Raw genomic sequence first — 20,882 nt, forward strand, 5'->3', positions numbered from 1 at the left:
TTTGTTTAGGTTCATTCAAAGTAATTATTTTGATCCCCTTGTACACTTGTAACTTCTCTTCCGTCTTTAAAAATATCAAATGTTGATACTTTTGATAGTAAATATAACAACAAGCTTATTTACAACATGCCTTATAATGGGTGAGTATAAGTGTTATCATCTAGGAGTTGTTAAACCCTTAGTAGAGAACAAAGCTTTTACCTTTTATCCTAAATATCCAGTAGCACCTGAGGTTACCTGGGGTAAATTACATAATTTTATTCCGGATGTACCATGTGAATGAGTTTATTCAAAAAAGATTTAACTTTGATGTTGACAAGTGTAGCTTCTGCTCCAGAAACACTCGATCACTTATTTTTTTCTTGTGAATTTACTTTTAAATTCTGGTTTGACATCCATCCTTGGCTTTCACTAAAGATTATTTCAGTCCCCCCTATCGTTCTAGAAGATTTTTTATTTTACAAATGGGATTTACATTTTTCTTTCTCTGATGTTGTGAACTTTATTTTACTATTGGGTAAATATCATATTCATTGCTGTGAGTGGAAAAAGTGCAGACCCTCTTTTAGATGTTTTTTTTCTGAGGTAGAGAAAGTGGCTCAAAGCTTCAAATACTTCAGAAATCAAAGAAAAAAATAGCTGAAGCTCTCTTTACTTAATTTTTAAAACATTTATTTTCATAATGTTTTGTTTGTCCTTTGATGTAGATCTTTTGTGCAGCTCCTTGCTCCTTGTTGCAGTGGTAACAATTTAGATTGATTTTATTTATTTTAATGGTAAATATGCCTTGCGATGTTGATTGTCCCCTGTTTTGTGATGTAAACTTTTTGCAACAAAAAAAAAAAACACTTATGCTTAGTGGATTAAACAAGTTTTTCAAAATTGTGTAAAAATGTTTGGATTAAAAGTTTTGATCAACTTCACATACTGAATGTCTGTGCATTTGAGAGAGAGAGAGAGCAGATATGTCGTGTGAGATGTGAAAAGGAGTGTGAAATTTATCATGTCCTGACTGCAACAGTAAGTGGCAAAAAAAAAAAAAGCTGAACAAAAAAGACTTTTATTTTGGCGTGTTGTGTGACGTCATAAGGCTGCGCCGCTTCCGCGCTGTGGTTCAACCGGAGGAAGGTTTGTTTCACAACTTTACACAAATATAAACCGATTGATTAAAGTTTCAGGTTTTTCTTTCGATATTATATACCTGCGGTTGACTATTATTTTAATCCTTTATACAACAAAGTACTATTTTAATAACAGTAATCGAGGGCTATTGTTTGAACAACAGAAATGTGTGTTTTAATGAAGGTTTTATTTATTTACTAGCATAATGTCATTCCAATACAAGTATACATTATATATATATATATATATATATATATATATATATATATATATATATATATATATATATATATATATATATATATATAAGAAATGGAGGACTAGTTTTTATCAGATCATTTGTTTGTGGCTATTGTTTCTTGCTCAGACTTACCTGATTTATTTTTGTCAATCACTCTCATATAAAGAAACTGTTGAAGCAAGTGTTGAAGAGAAGTTATTTTGTTTCTGTTCATTGTCATTCTGTTCTGTTCATTTTAAACAGAATAAAGTGTCCAAACACAGAGAAAAACTCCTGCTGAAGTGACTGATCTCCACACTGTTATAAAGATGGCATTTATTAAAGAGGAGAGTGAAGATGTGAAGATTGAAGAAACATTCACAGTCAAACAGGAAGATCTGCAGGAACAAACAGGTTATATTTTATATATTTTAATAATAAGAGTACTAAATTAAATCCATGTTGCAGCCCTGAGTGTGCTGCCTAGTTCTCCTAAATGCACATAAGCACTTATTGAAAGACAAGAATGAGTTTCTTTTGTTACTTGTTCTCTTGTCTTTAGTCATTATTTTATGTATTATTAGTCTCCCATTTTCTGTACCTTCTTAAGGTTGTTGCTTTTCTTGTTCTCCTACTTTGTGTAAAGCGCCCTTGAGCACTGGCGCTATAAAAACAATACATTTAAAAAAAGTTTAACTGAGCTGATGACATTTGACCTACAGTGTTCTCATAGAAGATATCTGCTATTACAGTGATAGTGTTGGCTTGGTACTTTCCATTTGCATATGTCAGGTTGATCACAATTCCCTTTTTTTCATCAACTTCTTTATGGGTTTAAACTTTCTAGTAGTTGTTACTAGTTCTCAGAGATAGTATCAGAGTTAGAATTAAACCTTTATTATAATAACTAATTATCAGGGCTATTGTGTTTAAACAGGGTTTTCGCTGAGTCTTAAAATGTCTTAAATTCTCAAATGTTTTAAAAAATCAAAAATTTGGCCCTAAAAAGTCTTAAATTTGCTGAAATGTTTTGTTGTAGGTCTTAAATCTTTTTTAAACAAGTCTTCATTTTCCTGTGTTCATGTTTTGTTACCCAATTTGGTCAAAACCCACACAATCACCAACAATCCATCTCAATAAAACTTTCAACTTTTATTTAAAAGGTCATTTTTACTCTATTTATCATAATGGTAAAGACTGTTGAGGATATCCACCTGGACAGATTGTTTTGAATGGATTTAGTTTATTAAAGTTTTTAAAAATTTTTTTTAAAAATTTGTTAATTATTTTTTTTATTTTAAAGAAAGTTTATTTTGGAAAAAAGTGTGTGGATCCAAGTCGAACTCTCTTGTTTTTACACAATATTTAAGATCTTTTGCTAAGAAATATCTAAAATATTTTAATATTGTTATCATTGATCTATTATTGTATTATTAATTATTTTATATAAAAAATATTTTTTGATATGACAAATAAAAAACCTTTTCTTCTGGGCCATTTGAAAAATTCCTTAGTCTAAAATTTTATTCATAATGGTCTTAAAAATGTCTTAAAAAGTCTTAAATTTAACTTGGTGACACCTGTAGAAACCCTGATTTAAAGTATGTCAGAAAACGTGGATGACTCTAATTTAAATATGCTAAATGAAATGGACTCTAAAATAATAAATTATTATAAAACATTGTACAGTATTCGAAACTATATGATGATGTGGGAATATGTGAGACAAAACAAATTATAGTGGAACAATAACGTTTAGCATTGCACTGACTACAACTGGCCAACAAACTAGTCTAAAAAAGACTTCTGCTGCTTAAGAAATGGATTACAGCATGCTGATATAATGCAGAGATTTGAGTGTAAAGTTCATCAGTATTGACCATATTCTTCACGTACCAGCAGGCGCCACCATTGGAATCTTTTTGCTTTTTAAAGAATACATTTTTAGATCCTTAAAACAGTGTAATGCTGCTTGTCTTTGATCTTGTGGGGGAAACCGGAGCACCCAGAGAAAACCCACGCAAGCTCAGGGAGAACATGCAAACTCCACACAGAAATGCCAACTGACCCAGCCGAGGCTCGAACCAGCAACCTTCTTGCTGTGAGGCGACAGCACCACCTACTTTGCCTCCTTGTTGCCCGACAACACTGATTTATTTGCATATTTTTTATGCGATATTCCAGTTTTGCAAATAAATTTAATTGGCATTTTTGGATGGAAACATAGCTGTAAGGTTTGGAGCTTACACTGCTATTCTGAACCAATAATCAGAAACAGAAAGCAGTTGAAGGATGGCGTGTTTAAATCCATTATTTATCTGACTCCATCAAAGTTGTTATTATCATTGATAAAGAGAAAGAATCTCAAACTTAAAGCAGGTAAAGTTGATTATTAAGTTACATGTTTGAATATACAGACAGTAGAATGAAACAAACTAGCATACAGTATAAAGAAATTAGCTGTACGTGCACTGCTGAGCAACAATAACAGTGAAACTGTCTTTGTTAGCATATGAGGCTACGCAGCCGTGTGCAGGAGATGCAGAGTAAAAGCCATTCTCCCAGATCAACACTTACCTTTACGTATTATACCCTGAGCAAAGCATTGTTAAAGATGAGTGAAAATCAACCCCCAAAACGAACTGAACATGAGAGAGCACAGTTGAGGAGATAAAGTGGGTGAGAAGAACATTAACATACTCTCCTCAGGCCATGACTCAACAATAGTAAATATATTGTATATTGAAATACAAGCAATCAATGTCTCTGTTGATTTTAGCACTACAATGCTTAAGTCATAAACTGTCAAATGACACCAAACATGATAAAGCTATTTGAAGGAAGATCACAAGCAGAAGAATTGTGTATGGTGAAAAGCACATGGTTACTGCAAGCAAATGGCAGAGATGTGTACTGGAGCTGTGATCAACTCTGCCAAGCCAGGAGGACCTATCCCATGCTTGCAATGTCTCAGAAGTCCTTGATTAGCATAGAAGGAATATATAATTGAAGAATATATAATTTTTTTCTCATCCTGCTTACCCATTACCTACATTTTAGTCACACAAAGAACAAAGTCACGTACGAGAAAGGCTTGTTCTTCTTTAAATAATAACTATCTTAAATTCACAGACCTTCAACAGAGACATCTACTGTAAGTAGATTAATTGGATTATTACACTTCTTAAAACTATGTTTTAGTACTTCTTACTTTCTTATTATTCAACTATTTTAATTGATTTTTCCAAAGTCTTTAATTTTTAAACAACACACATATTGAACAACAAATTAACATGGTACATAGTTACAGACATACACCCCATAAAGAACAAGGGTGAAAGATAAAAATAAATTAATTAATAAAAATAGATCAAATAAATTAGGAAACTAGGGATAAACTCTCACCAAGGATATAATAACCTCTGAGCGTTCAATGTAGGAGAGGAAAGGCTGCCAAACCTCTAAAACTTTTTTGTTGAGTCTCGGATGATGTACTTAAGGTGCTCGAGTTTAAGATGTGATAACAATTCTAATATCCAATGTTTGTGGGATGGTGGGTTTGTTTTTTCCATCTTAGGAGAATCAGGCGTCTGGCCAATAAAGAAGAAAAGGCAATGATCTCTATTACATATAGATGAAAATGATCTAAAAATATTGGCCCAAAATTTATGCAATCTAGGGCATCGCCAGAACATCAGATCTGCTGGCTCCAAACCAGGGGCGTTGCTAGGGTCGAAAGGGATAAGGGGCTTAGCCCCAAAGAAATTGCCCCCCCCCCCTCCCCCCCCCCACCCAAAATAAAAAATTTATATAAAAAAAGAAGTTTTAATTTACCAAACTAATATACCTACTCTAATCTTATTAACAGGATTAAAAATGGTTAATAATAAATAAGGGGTTTTTAAGACTTGTAAAATCCAAATAGGAAAAAAAACATTGATAAATGAACCCACTTCTCATTTAATAGTCTGTTATGAGCCATATCAATCCTCTTGAGCCTCCTATCTCCTCCTGATTTGAACTTTCTGTTTGTTTTTTGAAAATGTAATTTTCTGCATGTCTTCAAATCTGAAAATATGATTTATTTTATAGTGTGAGTTGTTATCCAATGTGATACAAAGCTACAAACATGTTCATTTGGACAGAGTGATTAACTGAGGTGTAGTGTTGTCAAGATAATGGAATTTCTAAATTCAATACCTTGCAAAATATTGATATTCAATAGGCTACTATTTTTTTTATATAATAACAATTCTATCAAAAGTAGTAGGCTACAAAAAATGAAAATAAAGATCTATATGCTAGAAATATGTTTACTTTAAATTTCTTCAGGGAATTTTTTTTCAGTTTTCCTCAAAATAGGGTGATGTGGGCATTGTAGCACTTTAAATGCATGTAATGCCTGTTTTAATCATACTTGAGCAGAAATTCCATATATGCCTCACAAAAGTAGAACATTCTAGGAAATCCCTAATATGGATGAAGGCAACCAGCTGTTGCTGTAGTAGAATGAAAATAAGATCTGAATAAAAATAAAAAGGCTTTAACTGATCATTTACACGACTGCAACAATAAATGTTTTATACAGTTGAATTATTAGCCCTCCTTTGAATTTTATTTTCTTTTTTAAATATTTCCCAAATTATGTTTAACAGAGCAAGGAAATTTTCAGTGTAGCCTATGTCTGATAATATTTTCCTTTTGAAGAAAGTCTTATTTGATTTATTTCAGCTAGAATAAAAGCAGTTTTACATTAAAAAAAAAACATTTTAGGGTCAAAATTATTAGCCCTTTTAAGCTATATTTTTTTCGATAGTCTACAGAACAAACCATTGTTATACAATAACTTGCCTAATTACCCTAACCTGCCTTTAAATGTCACTTTAAGCTGTATAGAAGTGTTTTTAAAAATGTCTTGTCAAATATGACTGTAATCATGGCAAAGATAAAATAAATCAGTTATTAGAGTTGAGTTATTAAAATTATTATGATTAGAAATGTGCTGAAAACAAATTTCTCTCCGTTAAACAGAATTTGGGGAAAAAAATAAACGGGGGCTAATAATTCAGACTTCAACTGTATGTGCTCTTCCAACCATTTTATGTATTTTCATAAGAAAGTCGATGTATAATTTGATGCAAATTGACATAGCATGTTACACTAGAATATAGCTATATAACAATAAGCTAGATGAATAAACTCACTGTGATTTAACTATTACAGAAACAGATGTGACTTGCTATCTCATATATATATTATATCTAGAAAGCTAGAACAATTTACGTTTTTTTTTTTGTACTTACTCGCATGTATTTACATTGATATGATGCCCATTTTACTGATTATAGTTATTTTAAAATCACCAGAACTACACACATTTTATACTGGGGAAACAAGTTTCATCAGTAGTTAAAACTATTCAGTTTCGCGAAAGAGTTGTATTACCTCATTAGCTTCAGCTCCTCAAAATAATGAATAAATGAAGTGCAGTGGCGGGATTTTTTTTAACACCATGTGACAACAGAGCCACTCCCACCTGCCGGTAGAAACAGGTACTGCTGAACAGCTGACGATTTAATTACCTAACACAAACGCTGCGTTAAGTGGAATGTTCGTGATGTATGTGGTCATTTTTAGTACTTAGATAACAAAATAAATGTTATACAACATATTTTTATTTAAGTGCAATATATTCCAAGAGATCAGGGGCTTTTGACAATACATCAGGGGCTTAAGCCCCCAAAGCCCCCCCCTCGCAACGCCCCTGCTCCAAACCACATCTGGGGCAAGATGAATCTGACCCTGGATACATTTTTGCCAGCTTGCTCCTAGATAGGTGAAGCCTAAGAAGCACCTTAAACTAAAGAAGACCATGTCTAATACATACAGGGGATGAGTGTACCAGTTCTATGGCATATTGCCAGGCTGTATCTGATATTTCTAGTCCCAGTCCGTCTTCCCATTTTAGCTTTATACAATTTAGGCAAGGGGAGGCAGTTCTTTAGACCACTTCATATAACATGGACATCATACCCCTTTGATATGAGTCCATATTTACCAATTTATCTATCCAACATGCTTATGGTTGGTTCAGTGAAGGAGAGAAGTGTTTTTTTACGAAACTATGGACTTGAAAGTACCTAAAAAAATTGTCTCCAAAACAAGAGCTTCATCAAATACCTTGCACAACAGTGGTGTTAGCTTGGCAGTAAACTGATCAAGTAGCTGGCAAGTAAGCTGGCAAGTAGCTGATCAATTGTATTATTTAATTCATAATCTCTGTAAGCCGTTTTGACATTCTTTTATTTGCGCTAGCTTGATATTAAATAATCTGTGCTTTTATAAATACTTTCAGAGTATACCATAGGATGCTCAAACTTATCTCTGGGGATTCGTTTATCTCAAGGAAGAAATAAATTTGAGCATCAATAAATTTTACAAAATCGTCGTCTGCCAAGAGTCTTGAGTTAAACCGCCATGCATGTTGGAGGATTCCATTGCCTGAAAACATAGCTTTAGTGAGACTGGACAATGTTCCGAAATAACAATACTACCATACACTACTGCTGACATTATTGCCCCATTCACACGGGGCTTCAGCGTCAACGCTTGACAGAAAGCGTGTCTGAAGTTGGGGCTGACGTGATCGTCATAGCAGCTTTAGCCAATGAATTTACACAGCAATAGGCCACAGTCTGAGCTGGTGCATTTGCATACAGCGATCTGTTGGCTGATGCTTCCATCGCCGCTTGAAAAGTTGATCAAGTCCCAACTTTTGCAGCGAACAATGCTTCTGAAGCAGCGTCAACGAATCCACAATGCAGTTCGGCAACGCCTGACATCACCCATTCAAAGTGAACGGGAAGCGTTGACGCTGATGCCCCTTGTGAATGGGGCGTAAGGGACGTAACTGCTTGTCCAGGAGAAAATGGTCAATCCTGGAATAGGTTTGATGCACAGGTGAATAAAATTCAGGAGGTTCGCCTCCTAAAATTAAATTGTGTGTGTCAAGACTAGGCAAAATTGAAAATAAATCAATGAAAATGTGTACATTGTCCCAATTAGGAGCATACACATAGGCCAGGACCACAGACATGTTAAAAGTTTGGATTATTATGTTTCTGCCATTTTTATCCAGCACATTTGACTCAATGACAAACTTTACATTCTTATGTATGAGTACAGCAACGACCCTACTTTTGCTATTGAAGTTTGAATAATATATTTGTGTATAGCCTCCTCTATTAAGTTTAGAATAGTCTTTTTTCAACAGATGTGTCTCCTGTAAATATACAATATCGGATTTGAACTGTTTTTAACTGATTTTAATTGTTTCGTTTCACTGGGTGATTTAGCCTCTGCACATTCCAACTGGTAAAGTTTGTCTTTACTCCACCCATTTTATGGGCTGTTGAAAAAATTTATCAGAAGCATCCGAAGCACCCGAAAGGTATCTGTGGGTTTTGTATGTAGGGGTATATATAAATGTTGCTATAATAAAGGCCAAAGAAGAAAAAATGGCCATGAATATCAAATCACTTTTATTGTCACATCATCAGCAGCACGTGTGCTATAATGAGTGAAAAGCTTAGGTGCTGGCTCTAGACAGTACAAAATACAGACAGTGCAAATATAATGACAGTGCAAAATACAGATAGTACAAAATAATTTGGCAGCATTATAATTGTTGACAGCGATATGTATAATGAATATGTGTACCCATAGTTGTAGGCAGTATTGTTTTAGGTATGTATTGGTTCAAGTGCAGTGCATGCCACATATACATTGTGTGCAGTGAGGGGTATTAAGTGTTCATCAGCCTGATAGTCTGAGGGAAGAAGCTTTCCTTTAGTTGGCTGGTGCGTTACCGGATGCTGCAGAACCATTTGCCTAAGGGTAGCAGAGAGAAAAGTCTATGGCTTGGGTGGCTGGAGTCGCTTATAGTTCACTTGGCTTTTCTCATGCACCGCCTGGTGATGTCGTGATGGGAGGGAAGCTCACCTCCTACTACGCGTCCAGCAGTTCACACAATCCTATGTAGGCCTTTGCGATTGCTGCTGGTGCTATTTACATACCAGGTGGTGATACAGCCACACAGGATGCTCTCCACAGTGCAGGTGTAGAACGAGCGGAGGATGTGAGGACTTATTCCAAACCTCCTGAGACGCCTGAGGAAGAAGAGGCGTTGTTGTGCCTTCCTTAGCACTACGTCTGTGTGAACAGTCCATGTCAGATCCTCAGCGATGTGTACTCCAAGAAACTTGAAAGTGCTGACTCTCTCCACTGGTGTCCCGTTGATGGTGATGGGGGTGTGTTCTCTCTTCTCCCAGCTCCTTGGTCCGTGAAAACCCTCGCTAGCTGGTGTGCGCATGCTTTAAGTACACGTCCAGGGATGCCATCTGGGCCGTAGCTTTCCGGATGTTCCGGAAAGATCTTGTTACGTCTGCTACAGAAACAGAGTGTGCTGGCGGTTTTGGTATCGGCCGCGGGAGCGCACAGTGTGTGGGTGCTGTCCTGGGCTTTAAAGCAGGTGTAGAACAAGTTGAGCTCGTCCAGGAGAGATGCAGAAATGTTTACAGTGGCGGGTTTGTTACTTTTAAAGTTTATGATGTAATTAAGTCCCTGCCACATACTCCTCCCCTCTACCTTGTACCTCTGTATTGATGTTTTGCTGCTTTGATAGTTTACCTGAGGTTGTAGTTTGCTTGTTTTTGTTCCTCAGCATTTGTGGATTTATAGGCGGAGGTTCACACTGATAGGGCTGTTCGAACTTTGCCATCAATCCATGGTTTTGGGTTGGGGTAGATACGAACAGTTTTTGTTGGGACCATGTCTTCTATACACTTTCTGATGAAGCATGTAACGGTGTCTTGAGTAAACTTTAATGTCGTCATCAGAAGCTGCCCGGAACATCTCCCAGTCCACATGATCAAAACATTCTTGAAGTATGGAACTCGATTGGTCCGTCCAGCTTTGAAACGTCTTGAGGGTGGGTGGTTCCCGTTTCAGTTTCTGTCTGTAAGCAGGCAAGAGCAGAACAAAAGAGTCATCTGATTTGCTTAGCGGTGGGCGGGGGAGGGATTTGTTGGCTTCCCGGAACGGAGCATAGCAGTTGTCCAAATTTCGGTCACCACGCATGTTTGTGGTGATATGGTGATAGTATTTTGGAGTGATTTTCCTGAGATTGGCATTGTTAAAGTCCCCTGTAACAATAAACGCTGCCTCTGGGTGTGTGGTTTCCTGCTCGCTTATGCTCCCATTCAGTTCCCTTAGCCCCTTCTCTGTGTGTTGGCTTGAGGGTGGATGCAAACATCTGTATTTATAACAGCTGTGACCTCTCTTGGTGGCCAGTGTGGTTGGCACCGAAGCATAAGGTATTCCAGATCAGGAGAACAAAATGATCTAACTGGATGTATGTTTCTCTTATCTCACCATGACTTAATAAAGAAACAAACACCTCCTTCTTTGCTTTCCCCTGTCGGTTCTTTCATTCTATCCACAGTATCTTATCCATAGTATTCTATCCATAGTATTCCCTGTCTGCTAAACAAATGTTAGAAAAACATTTTGTTGTAATTATGAATATATACAAATAAAAATAGGCCATTGTTACGAACCCCTCGTTCGAGGTGCAACATAAAAGAGCTCAGACAACAAAAAAATTATATATGCAACTTATTTATTATATACAACTAATAAAACAACAAATCAAGAAACAAACAAATGTCTAGGGGAACATGATGAAAATAACAAACTTTAACTACACATATAAATAATGTCAAACAAAACCATAAGGTTGCCAAAATAAAGAGATGGTCTTGATGCAAGGACGGCCAGTAGCCAAACTATCCTACAGAAGCTAGCTCACTCTCGCATTTATATGCTTTGAACCAATTGGGGAGCAACCATGGCACCTAATCAGGATCTGCCACATCCAAACTGGAAAACCGTTGTCGTCACACCATTTACACCTTTCAAATCTGTGTCTTATCAATGTGACCAAAATTACTTTTATGATCAATTATGTAAGAAACTCTGAAAACTAGACTGACAGCGTTTCAATTTACAATGACTTCTATGTTAGGCGACTATGACACAATTTACATTGTAAAAGCAGTAGATAAATAAAGATGAATTTAATCTGCTTAAATGTGTACATATTAATGACTGAACAAAATATGATCTGATTTTATTTTACATTTAACATGCATCAAAATAAGTGTGTGTAGCCAATGTTTCCAGTGTCTTTTTACTTTTCAGCTTTTGATGAGAGATTTTTAGACTTGATGAAAACTAATCTTTTATTTATTTATTCCAGACCTAATTGAAGAGAATGAGAGTAAAGAGGAGGAACATCATGTCAAAATTGAGGAAAAAACTCATTTACAGACTGATGGTATTTTGAAAAGGAGAGACAAGAATTGTTTCATCTGCACTCAGTGTGGAAAGATTTTGGCAAGCAAAAGCAAACTTAAGATTCACATGATAATCCACACTGGAGGGAAACCATTTACATGCACTCAGTGTAGGAAGAGTTTCAACCGCTCATCACACCTTGATCAACACATAAGGATCCACACTGGAGAGAAACCATTCATGTGCACTCAGTGTGGGAAGAGTTTCCGCCAATCATCATCATTTAATAAACACATGAGGATCCACACTGGAGAGAAACCATTCACATGCACTCAGTGTGGAATAAGTTTTAACTGCTCGTCATACCTTAAACAACACATGAGGATCCACACTGGAGAGAAACCATTTACTTGCACTCAGTGTGGGAGGAGTTTCAACCGCTTATCACACCTTAATCACCACATGAGGATCCACACTGGAGAGAAACCATTTACTTGCACTCAGTGTTGGAAGAGTTTCAACCGCTCATCACACCTTGATCAACACATAAGGATCCACACTGGAGAAAAACCAATAACGTGCACTCAGTGTGGGAAGAGTTTTCGCCAATCATCATCCCTTTATAAACACATGAGGATCCACACTGGAGAGAAACCATTCACATGCACTCAGTGTGGGAAGAGTTTCAGCCAATCATCAAGCTTTAATCTACACATGAGGATCCACACTGGAGTGAAACCATTTACGTGCACTCAGTGTGGGAAGAGTTTCCGCCAAGCATCATCACTTAATAAACACATGAGGACCCACACTGGAGAGAAACCATTTACTTGCACTCAGTGTGGGAAGAGTTTCAACCGCTCATCAACCCTTAATCAACACATAAGGATCCACACTGGAGAGAAACCAATAACGTGCACTCAGTGTGGGAAGAGTTTTCGCCAAGCATCATCACTTAATAAACACATGAGGATCCACACTGGAGAGAAACCATTCACATGCACTCAGTGTGGGAAGAGTTTCAGCCAATCATCAAACTTTAATCTACACATGAGGATCCACACTGGAGAGAAACCATTCACATGCACTCAGTGTGGGAAGAGTTTCATCCAATCATCAAACTTTAATCTACACATGAGGATCCACACTGGAGAGAAACCATTTACGTGCACTCAGTGTGGGAAGAGTTTCCGCCAAGCATCATCACTTAATAAACACATGAGGACCCACACTGGAGAGAAACCATTTACTTGCACTCAGTGTGGGAAGAGTTTCAACCGCTCATCACGCCTTGATCAACACATAAGGATCCACACTAGAGAGAAACCATTCACATGTACTGAGTGTGGGAGGAGTTTCAACCGCTCATCACACCTTAATCACCACATGAGGATCCACACTGGAGAGAAACCATTTACTTGCACTCAGTGTGGGAAGAGTTTCAACCGCTCATCAACCCTTAATCAACACATAAGGATCCACACTGGAGAGAAACCAATAACGTGCTCTCAGTGTGGGAAGAGTTTTCGCCAATCATCATCCCTTTATAAACACATGAGGATCCACACTGGAGAGAAACCATTCACATGCACTCAGTGTGGGAAGAGTTTCAGCCAATCATCAAACTTTAATCTACACATGAGGATCCACACTGGAGAGAAACCATTCACATGCACTCTGTGTGGGAAGAGTTTCAACAAATCATCACACCTTAATCGACACATGAGGATCCACACTGCAGAGAAACCATTCACGTGTACTCAGTGTGGGAAGAGTTTCAGTGAATCATCATCCCTTACTCTACACATGATGCGCCACACTGGGAAGAAACCATTCACTTGCACTTAATTCAATTCAATTCAGCTTTATTTGTATAGCGCTTTTACAATGTAGATTGTGTCAAAGCAGCTTCACATAAATGGTCATAATAAATTGGATCAGGGTAGTTCAGTGTGGTTTTAATCATTACTGAGAGTCCAAACACTGAAGAGCAAATCCATTGATGCATAGCTCTACCAATCCTGAACCATGCAAGCCAGTGGCGACAGCGGAGAGGGAAAAAAAACTTTACTGATAGGAGTGAAGAAAAAAAACCTTGAGAGAAACCAGACTCAGTTGGGCACGACCATTTTCATTTCTCCGCTGGCCAAAAGTCTTGTGCAGAGCTTCAGTCTCAGTAGTGGAGGCTGGAAGCTGGCCTCAGCGAAGACTCGTCTGTCCCTGGAGCATCGCTGGAATCAGTCTCATGTTCTCCACTCCCCACGACCATCAGCGCAGCAGCAGCTCAGGATACGGCCTGGTCCCGGATATGGAAACCTTGGGATCATCTCGTCGCTGGTCTTAGATCCAATCAGTGACTCCGCATAATCTGAGGACCTCGGGATGAGTATCCCCAGGTGGAAATGAAGAAAATAAAAAAAAGAATAATTAGCGTAGCTGCTGTTCATAGTGTATATAAGCAAGATGTAGAAACTTGTTTGGAAACCCGCTAAGTGATGCATTGAGTGTATGCTTTACTAAACAGATAGGTCTTTAATCTAGTTTTGAAATGAGAGAGTGTGTCTGAGCCTCAGACGTTATCAGGAAGGCTATTCCAGAGTGTAGGAGCCATGAAAGAGAAGGCTCGACCTCCTTTACTCGACTTTGCTATTCTAGGTACTACCAGAAGCCCTGAGTTTTGAGATCTTAAAGAGCGAGTTGGATTGTAGCGAGACAGAAGATAAACAGGAGCTAGATTATTTAGAGCTTTATAGGTGAGAATTACTATTTTAAATTTAATACAAAACTTAACAGGCAGCCAGTGTAAGGATGAAGGATTCGGATTTCTGCTTTCCAATCCGTCTCATCATGGACCACCGTTTATCCTTTTCATCATCCTGTTTCTCAGTATTTAACTGTGAATTGATTTGAACTAATGAATAAGTTAAAACTGCTTACTGCAAGAATGTTCTGTGTCCTTGTTTCTCTTTTTGCCTGTCTGTTTTAACTTTGTTTTCAGGAGACACACAAACCAGGTCATAGGTCATGGAGACCTCTCTCTCTCTCTCTCTATCTGTTCCTATGACTAGAGGTCCAATACAGAGGAGAAGAAGACACCTGTTTTATTGTCCTGATATATTGCCTATAATTTTATAGCCATTTTGATTGATCTGTTTTTGAGTATAATTAATAGTTATGTAATTCCTTTTTGTGTGGAGACAGACTGTGACTGTGTGTAGCCAAGATATTGCAGCAGACTGTTGATGGAAACAGTCTTGAACCAGCCTGATAACACAGCTGAACGTACAAGAAACATCCTTGAGTCTTTAACACAGATGGTCTTTTGTGTCTATTGTGTTCCTGGTTTAGCTTTTTACAGGTTGGAGATCAGCTCCTAATAACTTAGGGCGACCTCACCTCTAGGCATCAGGTCGCCATCCACATCTGGATACAAATACAAGGCTTTCTTTGACGCACACACTAAGGCCATCCATATCTGGAAGTAGATACTATGTTTCTTTGACGCATGTATTTGGAATTGTCTATTTCTGTTGTAACCAATGAGAACTGTTTACCTGGATCCCACCCTTTCTGGACTTGTGTAAAGAGTATAATTGTTCGATTGTTGAAACTGTAAGCAGAGCGGCCTAGGAACTCATTGCGAGTGTTGAAGCTGGCTTCTGCGAATGAAACTGCAAACTATCTTCAGTAAACTTAATTTATTTTTTTTTTAAATCTCTGACTCCGGCTCCTCTTCATCTACCAGACTGGTCATTCTTTGGGTTAAACTGTAAACTATCCCTACAGTTTTGGTGGAGGATGCGGGCACTTGTTTACTGGTAACACCATTGATCAATCAACAAAATGAAGGTAGGAAGATTAAAAAATTATAAGACTAGGGATTGTCTGTGAAGTAGTGGGTAGTAACGGAACGTTGTTGGTTCTCATTCAGACGTGAATGAATGTTGTTGGTTCTTATTCAGACGTGAATAAAAGGCACCAGTGGATTCACAGGATTTTGTGGTAGATTGCTGTGGAATCCCTTAGCGAGCTGGTGCATTTTGTGCTACACCTATAGCGATACTGATAAGTGTAACAGTAGATGAGAGGTGTACCTTCTCCTTCACCCGGAGTTAGAGTACTCATTTGATGGGTGTTTAGGAGGCTTTTGGGACATTCTCGGGCATAAAACCTGGACTGGTTTTCTATTTAGTAGTGGACTAAATTAACCCGAGATTGTAATTGAGTTCCACCACTGCTATCTAACTGCATCACAGACAAAAGGCATGCCATAAGAATAGTGTAGGTCAGATTATTAGGGTAAGAAATAATTGAATAAAAATAACAAAATAACATTATAATAGGGATCCATTAAATAGTAGTGGCCACAAAAGTCAGATAAGATACCTAGAAATATCAGGGTGAGGTTGATTGATCAATGATGCACCAGGAGCAATCCCGAGAAAATTATGACCCTAACTGGATTGGACCGGTCTGGACAGTTTGCACATCTTGGGATGGTTTGCAGATTCATCAAGCAGAAGCCAAGCGCTGTTGGTAAGAGTGCCCTCTCAATTTCTTGTTGCTTTTGGTGTTGAACTCAGATATAAAAAGAAATAGATGAGAGCAGAATGCAGTAAATGGCTCAGCTAAGCTCTCAGGTTTAAAAATGATTTTAGAACTGATTGTAAGAAGAAAAAAAGTATTCCTTTGGTATTTAATTGTCATTGAAAAGCTAAAATCTAAATATTGAGGGGCTAGTAGCAAGAACTAAGCACAGAAACTGACAGTAACATTATGGGAATAAAGAATAGCTTATGTTTTGTCTTAGAAGATACGATTCTGTGTGACTGCACTGCTATCTTGGTTTAGACCTCAACATGAGCTTGGTTTTGGCTGTAAAAGTAACAGAGACATGTCTGAATAAAAAAATAATAATGTGCCATGTAAGTCTGTGCAAACAAGCAGCTTTATGGTTGGATATATATTTTTTTAATAATATATATGTAACATAAATGGGGGTTTCAAATAATACTTTGATGGATGCAGTTAACCCCTGAAAGATCTAAAACTATTGTTGACTGTAACAGCATTACTTTGAAAATGCAAGTCAACTCTGTTTTATATGTTTTAGGACGGGCTTGAGTAAAAAGATATTACAACAAAATTATGTATTGAAGTTAATGTTATGTTTAATGTATGTTTAAATTCAGTAAACATGCATTTTCATTCTGGATTGCTCAAAACTCTCTTTCTCTCTCATTAGATGTCAGCTAAGAGCTGATATCTGCCTGTTCCATAACAATTGATAAGCACAGTGCTCAGTTGGAAATCACAAAACACAGATGCAAATGAAATGTTAGAATGAATACAGAGTTTCTACATTTTAATTTGTATGCACTCATGGAGGTATTAGTAATTAAAAATCAAATTTAACAAATAAGAGATTGCAAAATGCTTTTGTTTATTTTCCCAGTGATGGGTTGCAGCTGGAAGGGCACCAGCTGCATAAAAACGTGCTGGATAGGTTGGCAGTTCATTCCGCTGTGGCGACCCCGGATTAATAAAGGGACTAAGTGAACAGAGAAATGAGTGAATGAAAATGCTTTTGTTAAACGCACTTTGAAAAACACTAATATACCCCCTGAGCTATAGAGATAATTAATTTGAACAGTTGTTATTACTGTTTGGAAATTTCTTGTCTTGTCTTCAGTGGTTTATTACTGTTTGTAACTTTTGTCTTATCCTTAGTCTCCACCATCACATACAGGGCCTGATGGCTATACTGAGGTAGCAGACCATGACACTGAATGGATCAGGGTGATATCTAAACTCCCTGAATAATCTCAGCTTGATATTCAGTTGATTTAAGTGTTTGATTAACCTGTCTCAATGTTTAAATTCTAGTAGGTAGTCTCAATGGCTTTCATGGTTCTTGACTGCGCTTTCCCAAGTTTGCAGAAAATTCTAAATCAAGGAGGAAGCCTGCACAGGAGCTTGCAGTGTGAGTGGCAGTTGACCGATGGGCACGAAGGGGGGTTCCCTAAGACGGGTAAGATTTTCCCTAGGCCAAAGCGGAAAACAACCTAAGGCACTGCTGGGATTCAAACCCAGGATCTCCTGTTTACTAGACAGACGCTTTGACCAACTAAGCCACAGTGACAAATGATTGTGAAAGGGGCCAATTGTTTAATTCGAAAAAAGAAAAAAAAACAAACAACGGTAGCGCTGCATGTGTGAATGTCTGGACTTGAAATATTAAAGTCCAATTGGTTAGGCATTACCACACTATGCTATATAAAGCCATCGTCCAAAGCCCTCTTGAACGAGCAGCGTTCTTAAGGATTTGAGTTTTGTTAAGAAACCTACTGCTTAACATCCCGCTGCGTAACACTCGTTACTCTTAACAAAAAGCAACCCTGGCACCTGTAGATTAGGCACTGCTGGGATTTAAATCCAGGATCTCCTGTTTACTAGACAGGCGCTTTGACCAACTAAGCCACAGCGCCAACGCTGAAAAGGAGGCAAGACGTTTTTGCACACAGTGACTAAAAAAAGACAGCAAGTCTAAAAATGGCAAGCAATTAACTCTATTTGTCGCACTATTCTGTAAGGATCTAAAAAATCAGACCCTGAGAACTGTTATGAAATTTCATTAGACAAGAGAAGTGATGAAGAAACCAACTGTTCCACTGTTCTATTCAAATCACAGCTGACAATGAAAACACAGACTGGAGAAACAGAGCTACACTACAACAGAATCGAAGAATGCAGGAATGCATCCCTTACTTTCACCCCAAGCCTCCCTTCTTGACCTTTAAGCGACTTGCTGATCAGAGCACATTTCACATAAAATGTTCAAGGTTTTAACATGGTGTATCTTGCAGCGTTATATTCATGTTTGGTATCATTTTAAATGTCTCTGTGTGATTGGTAAAGTGGTCTTAATTTTACAGTAATAGTTCACTAGTATATGTTGATTTGGTTTTTGACTTCTATAAGATCTTGATAAGATGCTCTCCCTCCTCAGAGATGGTTAAGTCCTCAAATTCACCAGGCCAGGGTTTCTGTGACACTTTTATTGTCTTGAATTTATGGCTGTTTGTTTTGACTTGAGTATATAAGGTAAGATGTGCTTTAGGACGGGGGAGATCTTGTAAAAAGACACCCCATTGCAGCATCTCTGAGACTTATTGAGACTTATGCTGCAATGTATTTCTCTGGTCATGTATGCATCTCTAACTCTTTGATTTATCTTTGATTAATGGATGTTGTATTGTTACAGTCTCATCTCTGAATTGGCTTCCTGATGATTTATTATGTAATTGGCAGAATACAATTTTACCTGACAAATAAAATGTTAAGTTTTGATTAATTCTGGAGTTTTGCGATTTCATTGTATCCAGTAGATTATGAGGAGTCTTCATTACCTTTATAGTATGGCATAATTTAATTGATTAATAGGCGGATTTGATTATTGTTAGCCATAGCGTGCCGATAACATGTAGACCTTTTAATCATTCAACCACTGGAAGTAGCAAGTTGTATGGGCTTGGCTAAGGATCTGGTTTTTTAAGACTAGGTAAGAGTTAATGCGACCAGCTTATTCAAATATAGTTAATCCTGCATCCTCTGACTATTTTCAGAGTGTCGACATATTGTCCGTGAGAAGAAGCGCAAACCCGGGGCGTGGAACTCTGAGCGATGTTGGTCCCTAATGAACGTACAATTTAGAATATCGGACCTCAGAAAATATCAAAACTCTAAATTAAATCATAAATGATGAATGTGATCCGTTCTCACAATTAGAAATACAATCTAAATTTTAGGATCATTTAAATTGGAGTCAGATTGAATTCGGAGGTAAAAAACTAATAAAAATTAATTCTAATAAATAATTAAATTCTTTTCAGAAGCACTAGAAAAGGCTTACATACATTAAACCTTCAACCATGCTGTTAGTTTTGTCATTGGGCTAATAGATGGACTCCTACACTTTTCCTTCTCTGGTGGAGTCCGGACTGTGGCACATATTTGTATATGTATGATTCTGCAACTATTGTCGGTAAGATGACTTTCAGTTTTGCCATATGAAAGACAGAGCATATGAACGACAAGAATGGGATTCGATGGTCTCGGCCATCTCGTCATGTATGTACTCATTTTCCTGATGGGGGCTGGACTATGGCATTTCTGTATGTATTTGCTGCTATTTTTGGTAAAGATGACATTAAACTTTGCAACAACATCCTTCAAAACGATAAGAGGGTGCGAGTAAAACACCTTCCACGAAAGAACCGGCCTCTTTCAAACGCCAAAGCATTTGAAGGACAAGGATGAGATTCGATGGCCTCGGCCACCTCGTCATGTATGTACTCACTTTCATGATGGGGGCTGGACTATAGCATATATGTATATATTTGCGGCTATTTTCTATAAAGATGACATTAAATTTTGCAACAACAATCAAAACGATAAGAGAGTTTAACAACTTTTACAGAAACACCAGTCTCTCGAATGCCAGAACATATGAGCGACAAGGATGGGATTCAAACCCACGAGTGCAAATGCACAATAGATTAGCAGTCCATCACCTTAACCACTCGGCCACCTCATCACGTATTTTCCTTTTTCACTGGTGGAGGCTGGACTGTGGCACATATTTTTATATGTATGTTATTGTAACTATTTTCGGTAAGATGACTTTCAGTTTTGCCATATGAACGACAGAAATGGGATTCAATGGACTCAAATTTCAATGGAAACAATTTCAACATTTGACCAATCAGAGTCGAGACAATGTTAAAGCCAGGGAAGGAACCGTTCCAATATTCACCGCTAGGTGTGCAGTCAAACAGGTTAATCAGATGTCAATCAATTTTCTGAACTGAGCCGAAGGTACACGAAAGAATGACACGGTTCTCTGGGGGTGGGTCAAAGGTCAAAAAAGTTAATTGATTTTCGACAATCAGCATCATTCGACATAGCACAGCATCGTTTTGTGTAAAGTACTGGATTTTTTTTGATAGTGATTTCTTAAAAAAAGGTAAGAAAATCTACATAATTGCTCGTATTAATGTTTTAGTGTGTTGTATTTCAAATTTTGATACTTTAATCTAAAACCGTTTAATTTCTTGGAGAAAAAATGTCTGGAAAATCCCATAAAGCCATGTCAGACGCTGACTGGATTTCATGTCTGAAAAAG

General features: G+C 37.4%; 1 protein-coding gene across 1 annotated transcript; it reads left to right on the plus strand.

The window, feature by feature from the left end:
• The first annotated feature begins 1,077 nt into the window (after positions 1-1,077).
• LOC137491024 (zinc finger protein 721-like) lies at positions 1,078-19,052 on the plus strand. The gene is made up of 3 exons (NM_001442024.1): positions 1,078-1,128; positions 1,607-1,756; positions 11,661-19,052. The coding sequence occupies exons 2-3, from the start codon at positions 1,672-1,674 to the stop codon at positions 13,544-13,546; spliced, it is 1,971 nt and encodes a 656-aa protein (NP_001428953.1). The 5' UTR covers positions 1,078-1,128; positions 1,607-1,671; the 3' UTR covers positions 13,547-19,052.
• The last annotated feature ends 1,830 nt before the right edge of the window (positions 19,053-20,882 follow it).

This window comes from Danio rerio, chromosome 4 (assembly GCF_052040795.2).
Source record: "Danio rerio strain M-AB ecotype USA chromosome 4, GRCz13ab, whole genome shotgun sequence".
NCBI lineage: Eukaryota > Metazoa > Chordata > Actinopteri > Cypriniformes > Danionidae > Danio > Danio rerio.

Coding starts and splice junctions, on each gene's coding strand:
- LOC137491024 (NM_001442024.1), top strand. CDS start 1,672: ATGGCATTTATTAAAGAGGAGAGTGAAGATGTGAAGATTGAAGAAACA. Junction 1,757..11,660: donor AGATCTGCAGGAACAAACAG/GTTATATTTTAT, acceptor TATTTATTCCAG/ACCTAATTGAAGAGAATGAG.